General features: G+C 35.2%; 3 protein-coding genes across 6 annotated transcripts in view; 1 reads left to right on the forward strand and 2 right to left on the reverse strand.

Moving 5' to 3' along the window:
* LOC125671150 (probable phospholipid-transporting ATPase IIB) overlaps window positions 1-2,604 on the reverse strand; it is a 32,697-nt gene extending 30,093 nt beyond the window's left edge. The window contains exons 1-3 of the mRNA XM_048906647.2: window positions 2,486-2,604; window positions 2,040-2,228; window positions 559-700 (exon numbers count right to left, since the gene is read on the reverse strand). Coding sequence (XP_048762604.1) covers window positions 559-700; window positions 2,040-2,228; window positions 2,486-2,547 — 393 coding nt within the window. The 5' untranslated portion in view covers window positions 2,548-2,604. The remainder of the gene's footprint in view (window positions 1-558; window positions 701-2,039; window positions 2,229-2,485) is intronic.
* A 135-nt stretch (window positions 2,605-2,739) lies between these two features.
* On the forward strand, window positions 2,740-13,548 carry LOC125671170 (dynactin subunit 1-like). 4 transcript variants are annotated; one of them, XM_048906701.2, is made up of 8 exons: window positions 2,740-2,896; window positions 3,548-3,734; window positions 4,072-4,095; window positions 4,456-4,509; window positions 8,205-8,285; window positions 9,785-9,974; window positions 11,697-11,823; window positions 11,958-13,548. In XM_048906701.2, exons 1-8 carry the CDS (start codon window positions 2,876-2,878, stop codon window positions 12,183-12,185), a joined length of 912 nt encoding a protein of 303 aa, XP_048762658.1. In that variant the 5' UTR covers window positions 2,740-2,875; the 3' UTR covers window positions 12,186-13,548. The 4 variants fall into 4 exon arrangements, with proteins under 4 accessions (XP_048762658.1, XP_055996281.1, XP_048762667.1 ...); XM_056140306.1 differs by lacking the exon at window positions 4,456-4,509; XM_048906710.2 differs by lacking the exon at window positions 4,072-4,095.
* Window positions 13,549-19,919: 6,371 nt separating this feature from the next.
* Window positions 19,920-22,079, reverse strand: part of LOC125671203 (ribosome biogenesis protein C1orf109-like) — a 4,240-nt gene continuing 2,080 nt past the window's right edge. Inside the window, exons 3-4 of the mRNA XM_048906733.2 lie at window positions 21,343-21,458; window positions 19,920-20,590 (exon numbers count right to left, since the gene is read on the reverse strand). Of these exons, the coding sequence (XP_048762690.2) occupies window positions 20,541-20,590; window positions 21,343-21,458 (166 nt within the window). The 3' untranslated portion in view covers window positions 19,920-20,540. The remainder of the gene's footprint in view (window positions 20,591-21,342; window positions 21,459-22,079) is intronic.

The following is a 22,079-nucleotide window of genomic DNA, read 5'->3' on the forward strand; positions in this document are numbered from 1 at the left end:
ATATCGTACACGCCAAATATAATACGTTTACAGTATATTAATGACATGGCGAAACAATGACAATAACATTGAAAGAACCGGAGCTAAATACTAATATCTAGGAGCAATAAAGTAGGGCTCGAAATTAACATATGCCCGTCAGTCTGTGACTGGTTTAAAGTCTGGCAGATTGACTGACATTTGTTTTAGTCAGTCCGATGGGACCAGTTAATTTTCTAAAGCCTCATTATGGAAAATATACTTATGAAATTTTATACACATTTGGCATGCTTCGATCTGTAGATATCAGACAAATCTGACTCGTAAATATAAACCCCACATTTAAGTGTTACAATATTGTCTGAGGCATAATGAGTTAAATACATGTATCATTTTAATAACATTAACGAAATATATTTGATTATTTCTGGAAAACTGTTGGACTGGTAAATTTTTTCTGCGGACTGGTTGAAATTATACCCCATCAGTCTGGCTGGACTGGTGACATTAAAAGTTGGCTTCAAGCCCTGTAAAGCATATAACTGTTGTCTTTTCCTGTGTTATTTCTATACTACCCACCTTTGGTATGAATGAGATGATGCTGTACTTCTGATTTCGAATGACATTCTTTGGGTACTTTTCCTCTGTTGACCTTTGGAGGCCTACAGGAACAGTTCTGGGGTGGTACTCTTTATTCCTGTGGCATAATTTCTCCCAGCACCTACAAGTGCAGAAAGTCCCACAAAAATGACTTGATAATCAATGTACATATATCTTAATATCTCAAACACAGTGCATACATCTTGGTTTGGACAGTTTTATTCCTCACATCTTTACTTACAGATTAGGGAAAAAATTCATGCATTCAATATCTTAAGACAGAAGGATGGGCCAGGAATAAATGATCTCAATGTTAGCAACTGCCTAAAAAAGTTCAATGCAGCAAAGAAGAGGAGGAAATGACATAAATCATGTTGAAAATCTACCATAAGTAACCATTGATAAGTAAAAGGTGAAGATAACGAACAGTGATCAATCTCATAACAGTAAGTATTAGTGGTAAGGGGGGGGGGGGGGGGGGGGGGAGTTGAAAATTCATCCCCATCCTTACTGGGATACTAGATATATATTGGAAATGTAAGGATATCGCTGAACAATCTGTGTCACTATGATTGTGTATATGAATCAGAGAGTGTCTGGTATGCAGTGAATGCACTCCCGTTCTGATGATTTTTGTTGCTGGTGAACTTTTAATCAGAGATTCCTCTGACTCTTACCCTGTTACAAGAGGTAGGTAAAATAGCGACACCAGCTGAATTCCCACTTTTCAATATGGAGTCTGCTCTGACTCTCCCCCGCACACGTCACAATATAAAAGCGGGGGTAACAGGGATTAAAATTAACGGTCACCCGGTGCGACTAAATATTGATACGGGCAACGAAAACTTTGTAAAGCACTGGCCCGGTTGGCGACCAGAATTTCCTACAATCGGCGAATCTCTATAAGATTTTTTTTAACAAGGCGTGTTACGTAGTAATATTACGGAATTTTGAATGGTGATTTTGGGTATCTACATTTACGTTGCGTGATATGTTTCCTGTTAGTTAAGTCGCACATGGGCGAAGATTAGCCTGATTAGGAAAATCCGAAAAGCATCATGTGGGGATTTATTGAAGGGATAAAGCCTCCCGATCCCACAAATAAAAGAAAGAGAGAATACAATAAAAACTACGAACTAACAAGAAAGAGAAAATTCAAATTGCATGGAAGGAAAACAGACTGTGGTTGAGTTAGACAATGAGCTAGGCATGTTTTGCACGTTCCCCAAGCATGGAAAAGGAAATAGAACACAAGTTACAGTACATGCAGTGAATAATAAAGTGAATATTTATGACAAAATGTGTTCTTCGTTATATGGGCTAGTAAATCTCATTCTGGGCTAGTGAAATTTGAAAGTTGGTAGCCCGTTTGGCTACTTAATTTTAAGGGTTAATTTTAATCCCTGGGTAACAGTCAGAGGAATCTTGGATTAATTTAGTGAACATTAAGTAAATATTACCTTCCACATGTGCTTGCCAATCCTTCATTGATGTAGTACCCTATTCTGGACTGGTTGAAACCTCGGCGTCGCTTGTTGACGAGAGAATCGCTCTCATCCATTTTAAAACTTACTTCATTACTATACATTAACGGCATATCATCCATGCAAGTTTCGTCCTCATCCAAGTCATCGTCACTCTCGTACTGTCTGAAAATCAAATGGGATATATTGATAAACACATGACGAAAACGAGTAAATTATCAAAGACATCAGGAAATCTTAATTACTGTCTAAGAATACGATATCACATGTACCACTATGACTCAGGGTCATGCAGGATTTCATTTAAATACCCGAACTATCTCGGAATCACAATTTAATCTAAATATAGTGGGCTACTTGAACTAATGATATTCAAAAGTAGACAATATATGAAATTGGTTATTTTGTCTCTAACTGTTTACCTTGTTCGTCTCTTGGAGCGTAGAGATCGTTTAGCAGTGCCGTAAAAGTTTCTGAAACTCATTCGCGTTCAATACTTTTCTGGCCATAGTAGTCCCCAATATCAATGAAAATAATGTTGCCGGAAATTTATTATGAAAAGTGAATAACAACATCTCAAATAGCCTAAATATCATTCCATTAGATATGAAAACATATTCATTGCTGTATTTACGATTATTTGTCTGCAGTATATTGCATTGTCATTAATTTTACAGGTTATAAGCAATCAAAACCGGAAGTGCATCAGGTGCTATGGTGCCTAACAACAAGGACGCCATGAGATAAAATGACTATGTGATCTCAATAGTTTCCCCATTTTTGTGTTTTGTCTTTATTGGTGTAATTGTAATATGTCCACTACAGAACACCAGGTAAAATATTTGACCATCCAAATATTCTCTACATGTTATTTATGTATGGGATTACTCCCTAGGCCTAATTCAATCATTGCCTTGATGGAAGACCAAGTCTTGATTTAAATACCACTTTGCCATGCATGTTATTTCTTCATGGTAGGATTGTCTGGATCTAAATTAATACCTTTTACACAATAACTGGCTTTGTGTGTTGACTCGAACGATATTTTAGCTGTAACATGGGTACCTAGCTTTTGTCACAATATGCTACTTGTTTAACTTGATGAAACCACTCATACTTCAATTATAAAGGGAACTACTGTACTTGGAAGGAAATATACAAACCTAGCAACCATTAGAAACTATGACACTATTCTAGATGTAAAGCATTGTATAGATGTATAACTGAGAATGCTCAAAGGGATTTTTTAACCTTTCTTTTTTAAAACATTGTGATTATCTTTTGGATACATGTTGCTTGTGATATTCTTTCTCTATTGAGCAAAATGGCTCTTATTCCCAGGTACCGTTTAGTAAGTATGATTTTCATGTTCATTTTAATGCGGGAATTAAGATAGTGTGACCACACTTTGAATACTTGAGGATCAGTGGTGAGTATCGGCTATAGCTCCATGAAATGATGAAGTCTGATGTTTCTTTATTTAGTCTGACCTGGATCCCTTTATGTGTACATGCGGTCCTTGTAAGAAATTCTGGAAGGATAATTTCAATGATGCATCAGAGTTGCTTCGTGAATCCTCGTTAAGCAGGGCTCAGAATACAGCTCCCCTTTCTTGTAAAAGCAGTGTCGTCAAAGTGGGAGATAGAGTGGAAGTTTATGGAAAATATCCAGGTCAGTTCATGATTTCTGTTGCAAATACATTTAATTCATATATTGGGGCAGATCCATGAATTTTTGAAAAGGAAGAGGGGAGGGTATACATTAATTTTGGTTTTCAAAGGTACATGTTCCACCCTCAAAATGTGTTATTTTTACCTTTTTTAGCAAACTTTTCTGACAAAAGGGGGGATCCTCCTAGGACCCCCCCCCCCTTTCTGGATCTGCCACTATATTCAATAGTACAGTGTATACTCTAGGTATATGAGGAAACTGAGATATTTCAAATCAAATTCATCTAATTCTAGGTACTTTTTTATATTTCAAAAGTTAATTTGATATGATTTTCCAGTCCATGGACATCTTGCTACAGCAGGTACAATATAATGATATGTGTGTCACAATTAATTCTTGAATTAACAACACCATGCAGTGTGGATTCAAGCAAAACTGAAATTACTGGGGTAGGGACAAAGTTATAGTAAACAGATTTTGTATATATAACAAAGTAAACTTTGACCTAATTACTAGTAACATCCTTTTGTGAGAACTAGCTAGAGCATAGTAATTATATAGCCTTAAATGCTGTTACTTAATCCTAAAACTGATGCACAGTAATAAATGTGATGACATATTAATTGTACAGTATTCACTGTTAAAAGTTGGTCATTGAATGAACACACACATAAAAACTGTGCCACTCACACCTATAAGAATTGTGCCACTCTTTTTTTAGCAACAGACCTCTGTAAAATCTATGCTGAATCTGAGGTCTGTCAAAAATTTCTGGGTAAGTGTGAGACAAGTTTGGGATTGTAGGAATGCACTGTTGTTTTTAATAGCCATGTCTGTTCTATTAGTACAATTGATGTAGTGTCAAATATATATTGCTGGTTTTCAAACAGTGGAGTAAAAGTTTTTCTTTTTAAAAAAGCCAGTGGAGTATACCTTTTCCCTAAAATATAAGAATAACTGTAAGTATAGGTGAATGCAAATCAAACTTCCTGTTAAGAATTGTAATAAACACCTGAAGATATATAAAGTTCAGTGGGGACCACTGTGTCTTCCAACAATATCTTCAAATTCATTTACTACAGGAAATTACTTTTTGTATTCCTCTGATTTCAACAGGTATCTCTTCATTGCACAGCATACATGTGCATAAAGACTCAAGTACTGGCAGTAGAGCATTAGTCAAACTTCCTAGATATACATGTAGTTATATTTTTCGGTGTTTGTTATGTGAATGACAATATCCTGATTCACTATGGTCATTGTTGCACTGGTAGTAGCACATTTAGGCATATTTCAGGTGATGAGAGGTTCAGGTGATCTGGAAATACATGCATCACAATGTGTATTACATATGCAATAGATTTATTAATTGTTGACCCAGGTTACATTTTATAAACCACTGCTGTGTGACTAAAGGAAACATGCACACTCAAATGTAAGAAAGACTTAAATGATTCTGACTCGGACTCCTATTTCATGTAAAAATTGAACATTTTTAAAATGTGTTCCAATCTAACACAAAATAAGAAACATTTAATCATTTAAGTTTAACAAATGTTGCAAAAATTATTATTACATCAACACTTTTACCTGAATCAAATCAGTTGTATTCGTGTGTGTGTGTGTGGGGGGGGGGGGGGATTTAAAGGGGGTAAAAAGAAAAGGAGAAGGGAGGGGGGAGGAAGAGGCAATAGGGGGTAGAAAGGAATAGGGAGGGGAGGGAAAAGACAAAGTTGGAAAGAGAGGGAGAATGGAATGAAGGGAAATGGCAAGAGATGGGCTAAGAAGGGTAGGGAAGATGGAGTGAAGAGATGGGCTGAGAAGGGTAGGGAAGATGGAATGAAGAGATGGGCTAAGAAGGGTAGGGAAGATGGAATGAACAGATGGGCTAAGAAGGGTAGGGAAGATGGAATGAAGAGATGGGCTAAGAAGGGTAGGGAAGATGGAATAAAGGGAATGGGAGGACTGGAAAAAAGGAAGATGCAATGAGTGAAGGGAGGGAAGAGGGACTCCCGGAGGAAGGAAAGAGGAGGAGAAAGGAGGGAAGAAAAGATGTACAAGGGGAGGAATGGAAGAGGAGGAGGGAGAAAATGGAATATGTGGAGGAAGGGAGGAAGAGAATGAGGGGCAGTAGAAGGGAGGGAGAGAGAGGGAAGAAAAAGGGCAAGGGAGGAGAGGAAATAGACCCCCACCTCTATCATCCCCCTTCCATTCATGTTACTTTTTTATGTTGAAACACACCCATTGTTTATCCCACTTGTCGAAGGCACATTATTGTAAGCTTCAATCTTTGAAAAGAATTTTTCTGGCATGATCGTCTTTTTGATGTCTTCTCCTGAACCACTTTAAATAATTAGCAATTAAACTTTTCATGAAGCATCTTTTAGAATGGTGTAGATTCAGTTTAATTCAATTAAAATTTTTTTTAAAATATAGCGAACTAAGTGCATTTACCAATAGCTCTCCATATGTGTTGAAACACTCAATCCCATATAAGCTAGAGATGACAAAACTTAAGTAATAAATTACATGTATTTTTTTTTTATTATAGTTCTGAAGCAGAAATAGATAAAAAAAAAATTGTTATTTTCATTGGCAGCATAGATCAACAAAATTGAATCCTTGACAAAGTTTTATAGATGCAGCAAATGCAGTGTTTTGTTTTGTTATTTATTAATCATCAAACATATTTACAATTCAAATGATAATGCTTTCACCAATGTGACAATAGGCTGTGATCCTACGAGACTGTATGTAAGTATACAATAAATCCATACACTAGACGTATTCTGTAACATGATGTAATCAATAAACTTAAGTTGGTATGTCATTATGAATCTCTGTAATCCAAAGTCATGTTGCAATCCATTTAATGTCTGCTGAGAGAGACAAAAAATAGTCTTGACATTTCGTTGTACCGACACCTGTGAAACTGTGTTATCTATGATGTCATAATTCATCATGGTACTCTATATTTAAAGTGTCAATCACAGAGGGATTAAATTTCACATGTCAAATATCCCAGGGAATTTTAAATCTCATACAAAGTTTTAGAGTGTACGTGATAGAGAAGACCCTTAACAAGAAATGCATAAGATAAATAACAATTTTATACAATTACGAAGTACTAGGGTGTGAGAAACAGATAGACAGACAGACAGACAACAGATAGAAAGACAGAAGTGACAGAGACAACAGATAGAAAGACAGAAGTGACAGACTGACAACAGATAGAAAGACAGAAATGACAGATACAACAGATAGAAAGACAGAAGTGACAGACTGACAACAGATAGAAAGACAGAAATGACAGATACAACAGATAGAAAGACAGAAGTGACAGACAGACAGACAACAGATAGAAAGACAGAAATGACAGATACAACAGATAGAAAGACAGAAGTGACAGATACAACAGATAGAAAGATAGAAGGGACAGACAGACAACAGATAGAAAGACAGATGTGACAGACTGACAACAGATAGAAAGACAGAAGTGACAGACAGACAGACAACAAATAGAAAGACAGAAGTGACAGATACAACAGATAGAAAGACAGAAATGACAGAGAGAGAACAGATAGAAAGACAGAAGTGACAGATACAACAGATAGAAAGATAGAAGTGACAGACTGACAACAGATAGAAAGACAGATGTGACAGACTGACAACAGATAGAAAGACAGAAGTGACAGACAGACAGACAACAAATAGAAAGACAGAAGTGACAGATACAACAGATAGAAAGACAGAAGGGACAGACAGACAACAGATATAAAGACAGAAGTGACAGATACAACAGATAGAAAGATAGAAGGGACAGACAGACAACAGATAGAAAGACAGATGTGACAGACTGACAACAGATAGAAAGACAGAAGTGACAGACTGACAACAGATAGAAAGACAGAAGTGGCAGACAGACAGACAACAGATAGAAAGACAGAAGTGACAGACAGACAGACAACAGATAGAAAGACAGAAGTGACAGACAGACAACAGATAGAAAGACAGAAGTGACAGACTGACAACAGATAGAAAGACAGAAGTGGCAGACAGACAGACAACAGATAGAAAGACAGAAGTGACAGACAGACAGACAACAGATAGAAAGACAGAAGTGACAGACAGACAGACAACAGATAGAAAGACAGAAGTGACAGACAGACAGACAACAGATAGAAAGACAGAAGTGACAGACTGACAGAATAATCTTTAAGTGTGAAATGTCTCATATATAGGTAAAAACAACAGAACAGCAGCTCTCTGGGGACAAATTGAGACAGATATTTCCCAGAGAGCTACAGGTCTGCAGCTACACAAAATTAATGTTGCATGAATTCCCTTCTGGCTGTATTAGATTCCTTTGATCAGCTCTGTTAGTTTGTTACACAGTGTAGTTGTTACCAACATCTTAAATCCAATACAAAGATTTTAATATTTTGTTACATTATGAATTTAAATTTACAGGTACTGTGAAGTTTGTTGGAGTCATCGATGACAATGCTATTGCCCCAAACTTGTACGTGGGAGTTAAACTGGATGATAATGGTATGGCATTGTTATAATTTAGTGAGAGTCATTATCAACAAGGACTTTATAACCTGTTAGTTATGTCCTATAAGTAGTTTATTAGATGTACTAATACTGGTACATGTGCTAAACTAATGATACATAATCAATCCATCAACTTTAACATCAGACATTCATCATGTACTTCTCACAATCAGGGATTCCTCACTGTGAGAGTGTGATAACATGGGACCATTAGACCTCGATCATATCCCTCACCTAACAGCTCATACCACTGACTGTAATCTCAGTCAGACTGATTGATTATCATACCTCCCATTTATTGTCTGGAGTGGATGTTTTCACACTAAAGATTGATTTTTTTTATCTAGTACATTCATGTAAACTTGTATAGCAGGTATTTTTAGATATACAGATTTTTCTGTGCAGGTTCTATAAATAATTTCATATGCTCTCATCACAAAAAGATCAAACATAATTTCATCCTTGACACAAAGGTTGCTAATGACTGGAGGGATATGTGAGCTAGATGCTCCTTGTCCAAAGTCATATTGGACAAGCTAGGCTGGTGCAATGATGTACAGACATGAATACTCTGGAGAGTCACACTGAACAGTCTGCACTGCTGATGTGTCCTGGTCGTACCCCAAACTTGTGGGTGTGTCCTGGTCGTACCCCAAACTTGTGGGTGGGTCCTGGTCGTACCCCAAACTTGTGGGTGTATCCTGGTTGTACCCCAAACTTGTGGGTGTGTCCTGGTCGTACCACAAAAATCTTGGAGTAGAGATAGATGCACATGATTGATACAAAGCTTAAGTTATTTACACAATGTTTCTGTCCCGATCCAAGGCAATGGTCATTTAGACAATTTGACATGTTTCTGCCCCGATCCAATTAGGCAATGGTCATTTAGAAAATTTAGACATGTTTCTGTCCCGATCCAAGGCAATGGTCATTTAGACAATTTAGACATGTTTCTGTCCCGATCCAAGGCAATGGTCATTTAGACAATTTAGACATGTTTCTGTCCCGATCCAAGGCAATGGTCATTTAGACAATGCTAAGGTGCCTCTTAAAGAGAATGTTATATAACTCTTCTCCAGAGCATATCTTTGAAACAGAAAATCTTTTTGACTGCTTTTTCACACTTTATACTGTGCTTTTGGTGTGTCCTGACCCCAATCCAAGGTCATTTAAACAACGACAAGGTCACTTAAAGAAAATACGTATGATTCTCATCCACAGTATATTTTGTGATGTTGAGGTGCTAAATGTTCATTCTTAACTCTAAAGTTGATTATGACTGAAAGGTGTGACTAAAAGGTCATTTATCAAAAGTCAAGGTCATAGGAATTAGAATTTCTGATTGCAAGTTCACAAGAAATTGGCATAATGAAATATGCCTTATTTTAACTTACAACTGAGAATTATTGTGCCACATTAGGGTAATGTTTAGTCCTGTCAGCACACATGTAGTTTTGTTACAGATAACAAACATAGTATAAATTCTTTTTCAGTGAATTCGGTCCACAATGGTTTGTACAAAGGGAAACGGTACTTTCACTGTACACCTGGCCATGGAGCGATGGTGAAATACACAGAGGTCAAACCACTGAAAAACCCCAGTAAAACTCCCCCCGTCAAAAACAACTACATGTTCCCAAGCTGGGACGAGGTCAAGCAACGCAGGAAACTCAGAAATGAAAAGTGAGTAGACTTTGTACGCCTTTGTGTTTTGAATAAAATAGCACAACAACGGAGATGTTGATGTTTATTTTATTTTGTACTGGGTCAGCAATGCAATAGATAAATAAACAAATGTAACAAATAAACAAAGGCAATATCAATTAAAAGCTACATGTTCATGTGAATTATCAATATGTATAAGCTCCATCCTTATGAGAATATCAATATGTAAGCTCCATCCTCATGTGAATATCAATATGTAAGCTCTAACCTCATGTGAATATCAATATGTAAGCCCCATCCTCATGTGAATATCAATATGTAAGCCCCATCCTCATGTCAATTATCAATATGTAAGCTCCATCCTCGTGTGAATATCAATATGTAAGCCCCATCCTCATGTGAATATCAATATGTAAGCCCCATCCTCATGTGAATATCAATATGTAAGCTCCATCCTCGTGTGAATATCAATATGTAAGCCCCATCCTCATGTGAATATCAATATGTAAGCTCCATCCTCATGTGAAATATCAATATGTAAGCCCCATCCTCATGTGAATATCAATATGTAAGCCCCATCCTCATGTGAATATCAATATGTAAGCCTCATCCTCATGTGAATATCAATATGTAAGCCCCATCCTCATGTGAATATCAATATGTAAGCCCCATCCTCATGTGAAATATCAATATGTAAGCCCCATCCTCATGTGAAATATCAATATGTAAGCCCCATCCTCATGTGAATATCAATATGTAAGCTCCATCCTCATGTGAAATATCAATATGTAAGCTCCATCCTCATGTGAATATCAATATGTAAGCTCCATCCATCCTCATGTGAAATATCAATATGTAAGCCCCGTCCTCATGTGAATATCAATATGTAAGCCCCATCCTCATGTGAATATTCATCCTCATGTGAATATCAATATATGTAAGCTTCATCCTCATGTGAATATCAATATGTAAGCTCCATCCTCATGTGAATTATCAATATTGATGGTTCAAATTTGAAAAACTGTATTCAATAACCAAAGAAAATGTGTATGTTGTCACGTTTTTAAAGATGTCAGACATACATAAAGAGAAAAATGTGTCAACATCAGAAATCACACATTTTCATGTAAAAGAATAATAAAAATACATGAAAGCATTTTAAAATGACCAATTTTTAATGTCAATTAACAGTTTTAAATAACTGCTACTTTATAAATACATGTATCTATAAATCAATTGCATGGATATCAGGGAAATCATTATAAGTAGACATACAGTAGAGAGAATACCAGGCTAGGAGTTATTGCCCTTGACATTTTTTTAATAATGTATAATTGATTAGTTACGGAAAAGATCATCTTTTTCAGTATCAATAGTTTACCAGGTTTTTAATTTTATCCAGTGAATTTATAAAATTCCTTCCAAAGATGTGTTTGTATCATGCACAAAGTTTGATTGAATAAAGATTTTGCAAAAGTCTATCGGGCGTCACATGAGGATGGAGCTACCTTAAAATGAATGTGTCACAAGACATTATCATTACAGGATGACAGTCAAACATTGCAATCATAATGGCTTTTTAATCAATGAAAAGAATGTAAAAATAACCTACTTTCAATGAATGGTAATTCTTTATGATAGTTTGTCTGATTGATGATATATTAAATTCTTTATGATAGTTTGTCTGATTGATGATATACTGATGATATATTGATGGTATATTAAACCTGTTTGGTGCAGGCTAGCCGAGATATACGCCAAAGCTGGGGTTTCCCCCACCCCATCCATGCTCAGCGACACATCCTCAAAAAGACCCAAGTCAGAACCGGTCATCAACGTTGGCGATCCAAACGATATTGCTATCAAGGTAATTTTCCTTTTTAACAAAAATGGAGTTAATATTTTACGGAAATAAATAAGTAGTCCTTATTGAAGAGAATAAATGTCCTTGTTATGAACAATCAGAGAGAGTTACGCCTCTACATAAATAATTCTTAAAAGGACCAAGAAAGAAAAAGACGAGCTGAACTTCACAAACAGAAAGTGCACGAGGAGGATCACGAGAAAAATGAACTTCGTAGATTACGACAACAGTTCGGTAGTGGACAGGAAGGAGATCGAATGGCACAGACATTACTCAAGCTACAACGAGCGTACCAAGAGGGGCTGCAGCTGACCAATCGTAGAGGAACACATTTTGATATCAGCCATGGGGACGATGACTACTGATGGAGAGCTCCTCCTAGAACACCTTAATTCCTCAATAACTAGAATTGCAAGAGATTTTGAAATTTGACTCAACTTCTTCATTTGAAAAATACACCACAGAATACTAATGGATATAGGTTATTATTTTTTTTGGGATATATTTTAAAAAGTGATATATGTTTACTTAAAATCTTAAAGAATGTAGTAAATAAACACTTATTTAATTTGTAAATTATTTCAATGCATATCGATTTTTTTTGGATATATTCTAAAATGTGATATAATTTGTTTACTAATCCAAAGAATGAAATAAATGAACAATTAACTTTTTTTAATTTGTAATATTTCAATGCATATAGAATTTTTTAAAAATATATTCTTAAAAGTGATATACTTACATGCATACTTACTAATCCCAAAGAATGAAATAAATGGACACTTAATTAACTTTTTTTATTTAATATATTAAGTATACAAACACTTTACATATATTTTTCTAATAATGTTGAAGTAATTGGGTATGAAAACAGAGCAAATCCAAATATTGATAGTGAGAGTATGGTGAATTTTTTTAATAAGATTTTTGATTTTGCTAGTTTATGTTGATGTTACAAGTTTTTTGTTGTATTATATAATGAGCTGACTTTGTGCAATGAAAAGTATTAAACTGATGATGTGAAACAGACACTGTAATGAAGGACTTACGGATATCTAGATTGCAGACAATTACTAATCAGTGCAAAATTTTCTTTGAATTACAATGCATCTGAGAAATATATGCCTTTTTACTTATGGTAATTAAATTTTACAAAGTGTCTACATTGGAGGAAGTTTGCAAATGGAAAATAAATATTAACTAGAAAATGCAGCGAAAATTGCCAACTGTGCTTTTGTAACAGTGTTTTTGACAGACTTTGTATATTACGAACATGTATTCTGTATTATATGCATATGTAATCATTGTGTATGTGTATTTGACTGATATTGCACCGAGAATCAAACCTCTAGAATATACAAAATACAATTTTTGTGTTTTACATTTTTTTTTTTTTTTTTTTTACAAATTTTGTAGCAACTATGACCAGTAAACTTTGTTGAATGCAGCTGATATTGAGGGAATGTTTATTTCACTTCTGCTAGTGATAATGATTGCTTGGTTTTGTTTTTCTTTGGCATGATCATTGCAAATTTTAGATTACAGCGACACATTCAGGAAGGAACCTACTGCTGCCCTTGAACATGTGTATCAAATATCATAGAAAATGAGAAGCTAAAATCACTCATAACATTCACAGCTTTATCTACAATGTGTTTACAAGATTGTCATAGTATTTTATTTATGAAATATGTTACCTATATTGTATTAAAATATGTGCATATTAAAGCTAAAGTTTCATTATCTATACACAAAGCATCATTCATGTGTCAGCCTGGCCTAGATTTCTTGAAAAAAACACCTGAAGTTTAAATTTGGATGCAGGTTTAAGAATTTTCTGAAATTTTGACTGTGAAAATAAAATAAAATTCAAACTTAAGTTGGAGATTTTTTTCGAGAAATCTAAGCTGTATATATACAGGAAATTAATTATTTTGTTGATCACTAGATTTTAGGAAGATATATATTTATTTAACGTGTCCGGTCTTGACATTGTGTACAAGATAATTAAACAATGTCATCTCATACCCTAATTGATCAAACTTGCAGAAAAGGTACCTTATATACTGCAGACATTAGTTTTAATTTATCAAACATTGAGAAACTCAAAAGGATTGGGCAACAGGCATAGACTATGTGGGCCCTCTCCCATTAGTTTTTAAGCTAGCTAGGTTACAGGGGGAAGATCAAGCTCACTTAAAGGGAAATTTAACTTTGAATTTCTTATTCAGACTTTCAGAAGTGAAACTTTAATCTTGCTGGAAGATCCGGGGCCCAGTATTGGAATTCTTACGAAGAAATGTAAAAGGTCACCGACAGAAATAATCGTAATTTTCTTGTCATCAAGTTGTGTATTTTGTACTATAGCTAATCATTTGAACATGTAAAGGTGTTATCTTGCACAAAGATCTTGAATCCTGTTTCTCATTATGGTTTAAAATCCAACTGGTTAATTTGTCTATGGAATGGAAAAACCTGCATATGGCCAACGTTCACATTTGAGATTACAACCGGTAACTAAGGCAACAATTAAGTGTTTCCATATGAATTAGATAATGAAAGTGCATAATAACTTATAAGAAAACCATCACTTTGTTTCAGATACGTAGAAATATCCACCTGTATATTTCATTTGTATGCAACATGTAATGTTTGGTAATCACCGGCATCACAATATGACATCACACATTGCTTTCTATTGAGGAAAACCTACAATTAACATATTTTAATAATAACTTCCAATATGTGTATGAACACACAATGAATAAATTTTAACTTACATGCAGGCCACAGGATGAATTATTAATTATGTTTGATATATTAATGGAGAATTAAGCTCTTTTTAAACTGGACCTGGATTTCTCCAAAGAAACTTAAGTCTAAACTTGGACTTAAAGGGACTGATTCACGATTTCCCCCAAAATTTTTTTTTTCACTTTTAATCATCAAAATCTACTGTCTAATGTGTTTAAAAGAGTTCACATAAAAATTAAGGTTATACATTATCACAGAAGCTCATTTTAGAGAGTTTATTATTTGTTTTGTAAACAAAGATTGCAGTATGTTATATTGTTTACTAAATTTTCAAAAGATAAGTTTAATATTTCTTTCACATTTCAAGCATTTTGGGGTAAATGTGTCATCTAAAAGTTCAAATTTGTGACTATGCAAAATTACTTGATGCTTTATATTACAAAATCAATATTTCACTTGTTTGTTTGTATTACATAAAAAGACTCGAGTCTATGTTTACATAACACAGATTTAAGGCTAAAATATTGCATTTATTATTGCATTCAAAAGGTCAAAATTTTGGCTGTCAATATCAAATTAGTTATATTTTTAATGTTTACCATCAAAAATGAAAAAATATTTTTGTCAAAAATCGTGAACCAGTCCCTTCAAGTCTAGCTGATACTATTGCTTAAATTTTGACTGCTCAAATGGAAGAAAACTTGAACTTAAAGACCCATCTCATGACAGTATGGTCAGTGAAAATGTAGGCGGGGCCTAATCTGAACAGATGTTATTTACCTGGAGTGGCAAGGGTCTACCAAGGTGTTAATTGCTATATCCCATGTCACTCAAAGAAATACACAGAGACAGAACATGGTAGAAATCTACATCTCCATGCTTTTTTATAGTTTTGATACACACAGGACCTGTCTCAGGGACCCCTGCAGAGTTTCTGTGGTCATAGTGTTTGAATAATGGTTGTATTCCTAAGGGTAGCTGACACACAATCTACACCCCACTCCCACCCATCCACCCCCCCCCCCCCCCCCTCTCTCTCTTACTCTCAGTCATTGACTCGATGAATAATTTCTGTTATAAATATAGAGGTATCATAAATTGATGACATAAATTATTTCAATAAATTAGAAATTATCGTGCAAATTATTGTTTGATTTCTGATTGTGTAATTTATTATACATGTACATAGTGGGGGGGGGGGGGGGGGGGGGGGGGGGATTTACAATTATATTGAAATTGCATTGTTCAGGGGGTCTTTTTGGACAGGTCAATGCAATTAAAACTCAGATATACTAGCTGGGCTTCATCAAGATCTAAAGAATGACTGTAGGTACTGGCTGTTATTGTTATCAAAACACCTCTCTGGGGGTAGCCCCAGACCATGCAGTGTCTGCAGATGTCACTCCACCTCGAGATCTATTGTTAAATGTTTGATTGACAGGCAGCTTACAATTTGGGGGTGTTAAGTTAAAATTGGGTCTTTAAGTTTGAGATTTTTTCAATAGATCCAAGTCAGAGAGACAATTAGCTTGTATTTACCTGGAGAAAAGCTCTTATTTATCTTTTACTGGAGACAAGCTCTTATTAAACGACCTGGAGAAAACCTCTTATTTATCTTTTACTGGAGACAAGCTCTTATTAAACGACCTGGAGACAAGTTCTTATTTATCTTTTACTGGAGACAAGCTCTTATTAAACGACCTGGAGATAAACTCTTATTTATCTTTTACTGGAGACAAGCTCTTATTAAACAAGACCTGGAGACAAGCTCTTATTAAACAAGACCTGGGGACAAGCTCTTATTAAACAAGACCTGGAGACAAGCTCTTATTAAACAAGACCCGGAGACAAGCTCTTATTAAACAAGACCCGGAGACAAGCTCTTATTAAACAAGACCTGGAGACAAGCTCTTATTAAACAAGACCTGGGGACAAGCTCTTATTAAACAAGACCTGGAGACAAGCTCTTATTAAACAAGACCTGGAGACAAGCTCTTATTAAACAAGACCTGGAGACAAGCTCTTATTAAACAAGACCTGGAGACAAGCTCTTATTAAACAAGACCTGGGAACATTAGTTCTTATTAAACAAGACATGGAGACAAGCTCTTAATTCACTTTTACTGGAGACAAGCTCGTATTTCACTTTTACTGGAGACAAGCTCTATTAAACAAGACCTGGAGACAAGCTCTTATTTCACTTTTACTAGAGACAAGCTCATATTTAACATTTACTGGAGACAAGCTCATATTTAACATTTACTGGAGACAAGCTCATATTTAACATTTACTAGAGACAAGCTCTTATTTCACTATTACTAGAGACAAGCTCATATTTAACATTTACTGGAGACAAGCTCTTATTTCACTTTTACTGGAGACAAGCTCTTATTAAACAAGACCTGGAGACAAGCTCTTATTTCACTTTTACTGGAGACAAGCTCTTATTTCACTTTTACTGGAGACAAGCTCATATTTAACATTTACTGGAGACAAGCTCTTATTTCACTTTTACTGGAGACAAGCTCTTATTTCACTTTTACTAGAGACAAGCTCTTATTTCACTTTTACTGGAGACAAGCTCTTATTTCACTTTTACTAGAGACAAGCTCTTATTTCACTTTTACTGGAGACAAGCTCATATTTAACATTTACTGGAGACAAGCTCTTATTTCACTTTTACTGGAGACAAGCTCTTATTTCACTTTTACTAGAGACAAGCTCTTATTTCACTTTTACTGGAGACAAGCTCTTATTTCACTTTTACTAGAGACAAGCTCTTATTTCACTTTTACTGGAGACAAGCTCTTATTTCACTTTTACTGGAGACAAGCTCTTATTTCACTTTTACTGGAGACAAGCTCTTATTAAACATTTACTGGAGACAAGATCTTATTTCACTTTTACTGGAGACAAGCTCTTATTTCACTTTTACTGGAGACAAGCTCTTATTAAACAAGACTTGGGGACAAGTTTTTTCTCTGCACTACTCCTAGGGTCAAGCTCTTTTTTGAACTCGTTTTGGAGACTAGATCTTAATTAATAAGCCTTGAAAACGATCTCTTCCTTAAGAGGCTCACACCTGATATTTGGAGTAATATCAATCTTTTGGGAAGTGTATGTTATTGATTTTTAATTTTTACGTATTTGAAGAAGACTTAGGAAACTGAAAAGAACAAGAGGCCCATTGACCACATCGCTCACCTGAGTCACCTTGGCTCATATTCGAAGATTTTTCCTATATATTCGCATGTAAAACTTTGATCCCTATTGAGACCCAACCCACTCCCGGGGGCCATGATTTTTTTTCAAAATTGAATCTGGACTATGTCAGGAAGCTTTCATGTGAATGTAAACTTTTCTGGCCCAGTGATTTTTCAGAAGATTTTTAATGATTTTCTCTATACATTTGTATGTAAAACTTTGATCCCCTATTGTCGCCTCATCTTACCCCTGGGGGCCATGATTTTAATAAACTTAAGTCTGCACTATGTCAGGAAGCTGTCATGTAAATTTCAACTTTCCTGGTCCAGTAGTTTTTTGAGAAGATTTTCCCTATATATTTCTATGTAAAACTTTGATTCCCCCTTGTGGCCCCACCCTACCCACGGTGGCCATGATTTTAACAAACTTAAATCTGCACTATGTCAGGAAGCTTTCATGTAAATCTCAGCTTTTCTGGCTCAGTGGTTCTTGAGAAAATGATTTTTAAAGATTTCCCCAATATATATTTGTATGTAAAACTTTGATCCCCTATTGTGGCCCCATCCAACCCCCGGGGGCCATGATTTTAACAAACTTGAATCTGCACTATGTCAGGAAACTAGAAAGTAAATTTCAGCATTTCTGGCCCAGTGGTTCTCGAGAAGATTTTTAAATGACCCCACCCTATTTTTGTGATTATCTCCCCTTTGAAAGGGACATGGCCCTTCATTTGAACAAACTTGAAAGCCCTTCACTCAAGGATGCTTTTGGCCTAGTTTGGCTGTGGACAGACAACGGACAACAGGCGATCAGAAAAGCTCACTTGAGCTTTCAGCTCAGGTGAGCTAAAAACTGGGGTCACAATGCTTGTTGCTGAGCTACAGTGTTTTAAACATGACCTTTTTGCACTTAAAATTTATTCAATTAAACTTGATTTGTCTTTTGGTGTCAATTTAACACAATATCAGCAACAGAAATCAATCATTACACAAACTAGATACATAATCATATGTCTTCTAACAATACAGATAAAATAAAAAGTTTAATACAAGTAATGGAAATAAATGACCTTTTTGCACTTGATGTACGAAAAAATTCATGATATCAAATTTAAGAGTTTAAAAAGATATATATTAGGAGTAATGTCAATTTCTAAAATTTCACATAATTTTCAAGGTCTTGTCTTAAAATTTAAAATGGCCCGGAACTAAAGAGTAGGGGCTGGAGACAAAATTTTTAAATTATTGGTGAAAATATTGAAATTTTATACAAAATTTCAAGTATATTAATTTAACTTTTTAAAGAATTTGTGATCCATTTGGAAAAATAAATCTGCATGCAACCAAATTAACAGATTACAACATTTGATCTACCGTAGTTCCAAGTCTCAACTACTTGTATCATAAATTATAAAACTGAAATACATAGGAGCATACATGTAAAAACAGAAGATATAAATGTATTAGATGAACCAGAAACTGTAATACTGGCACATTTAAAACTTTTTGATTAATCAATCCTTCCACCATAAAATATGGTCCCTGCAAAACCATTTCAAAATTTTAATTGACACAATTTTTTTCAACTGGATAGGGTTCAATAATAGATGTAGAATATGTTTGCACCAATAGGATCAGTATTGAACCAGTATATACTTAGTTGTAGCATCCTGTGTAGTTATACTCAAAAGCTCAGAAGCTAACTTCCTCAACCAGTCCTGGAGACAATTTCTTATTTAACAAATCTTGGAGATTCTTTCTTTACTAATCCTGGGAACAAGCTCTTCTATAACTTTTACTGGAGACAAGCTCTTCCTTAATTAGACCTAGAGACAACTCATCCTTAATTAGACCTGGATACAAGCTCTTATTCAACTAGTCCCAGAGACAAGCTCTTCCTTAATTAGACCTGTAGATAAGTTCTTCCTTAATCAGACATGGAGACAAACTCTACCTCATAATTAGTGTGTACTCTGACTGGATTGATGAGTGTCAATGCTCTGACTGTAGAAAACTTTCATTTTCTAAGAATGAGTGCCTTTTCTCTCCTGCTTTAGATAACCCAAGTACATTCTGAGAGAGTTGTGTCTTGAACCATACACTTCACTGAAATCTGTAATCAGGTACCACTGTAAACACAACTTTTAATTTGTGGATTTTCTTTATTATTGAGGTTTGTGCATCTTCAGATTATCTCTCTTGTAACATTCTCTATTGCTATATCTTAACATGACCAAACATTCTCTCTTGTTAGATCTTAACAACATGACCAAACATTCTCTCTTGTTTCATCTTAACAACATGACAAAACATTCTCTATTGTCACATCTTAACAACATGACCAAACTTTTCCAGATCTGATGGATTTTTTGTCTTCACATTCCCAGATCTGATGTATTTTTTGTCTTCACATTCCCAGATCTGATGGATTTTCTGTCTTAACATTCCCAGATCTCACTGATTTTTTTGTCTTCACATTCCCAGATCTGATGGATTTTCTGTCTTAACATTCCCAGATCTCACTGATTTTTTTGTCTTCACATTCCCAGATCTGATGGATTTTCTGTCTGAACATTCCCTGACATAACGGATTCTCCATCTTCACATTCCCTGATTTGATGGATTCTCTGTTTTTACATAATGGATTCTCTGGATTTACATTCCCAGATCTGATGGATTCTCTGTTTTTACATGACGGATTCTCTGGATTTACATTACCGGATCTGACGGATTCTCTGGATTTACATGACGGATTTTCTGGATTTACATTATGATCTTCATTTCCAAAAAGAATTCCATGTACTGGAGATATTCTGAAAGTAAATTTTATAATTAAATAATTAAGCATAAATACAAACGAAAATGGTGTTCAGTACATATAAATACTAGCACTGTAAATGCATTTGAATTCATGGTGACCAATTCTTCATGGGATATCAACATTTTGAAATTCACAGTTTCGTTTAGATGTATCGAGAATATGGTTTTTGTACCTTGAAACATTATATGAATTGTATATTTCATTGTGTTGAACATTTCACAGACACTCCATGAAATTTGGATCCCAATGAAATTGAATGATTCCATAGTATTCAGTGCAGGCCTATACTCGTAGATCCTAACAAGAGGCCCATGGGCCACATTGCTCACCAGAGTCACCTTTGATTCTCTATATATTCGCATTCAAAACTTTGATCCCTACCTACCCCCAGGGGTCATGATATTTAAATGTAAACTTCTTTGGCCCAATGGTTCTTGAGAAGAAGATTTTTAAAGATTTTCTCCATATATTAGTATGTAAAACTTTGATCCCCTATTGTGGCCCCATCCTACCTCCGTGGGCTATGATTTTAACAAACTTTCATGCAAATTTCTACTTTCCTTACCATTCATAGTCTGGTGCAGTTCACCACTGCTTGTACAGAGCTTGGTTTTCCTTACCATTTATAGCCTGGCTTTCTTACCATTTATAGTCTGGCTTTCTTACCATTTATAGTCTGGCTTTCTTACCATTTATAGTCTGGTGCAGTTCACCACTGCTTGTACAGAACCTGGTTTTCCTTACCATTTATAGTCTGGTGCAGTTCCCGGTCTCCAGCACACCACTGCTTATACAGAGCAGACTCATGGTCTCTCTCTGTTAGAGAAAACATTGCTAACAGGTGCTTCTTCTTCTGGTAACTAAGCAGTGTCAAAGAACATTTGATTATAATTCATAGTTGTGTGTAGTCCATATATTAGTATAAAGTCCAGTCCACAGTTACCTGACATTCGGACCCACACTCCCTTAGATTCACGTGCAAAACAAAACTAATAAATACTTCCTGAAAATTCATTTATTCTGTGTCTATTGTATTTATCTTTTTTTTTCAATTCAAAAAGTATGAAACTCTTTAAGTTACAGTTTTACTTGACTAAATGTATAAACATTGAGTGAAATTAACACAAACAGATCAAATTAGGATAACAAAAGGAAAGGGAGAATAATTTCTTTGGATAAAGTCAAACTATTATTTCAAGTTTTATTTGTGATGCTGATATTAACCATTAAAGTGGACCTCGCTATTCTAGCATAAATTTTGGTCTTAAAAGTCCTTCAGGGCAGGCTAGTCCCTAAATGAGATTATATGATATTTTGAAAGGTAGCAATCTTAAGAGGAATTTACAACAGGATGTGACACATCTGTTCTGAGGGTTGATTTTAAATTCACAAAAAACCTATAAAAAGTTAAGAAACATGTTTTTGACAATCTAGTTCATATTTATTAACCTCAGTTCTTGAAGTTGGTGTAGCTCAGTAAG

The sequence above is a fragment of the Ostrea edulis genome, chromosome 1, assembly GCF_947568905.1.
Source record: "Ostrea edulis chromosome 1, xbOstEdul1.1, whole genome shotgun sequence".
Classification (NCBI taxonomy): Eukaryota; Metazoa; Mollusca; class Bivalvia; order Ostreida; family Ostreidae; genus Ostrea; species Ostrea edulis.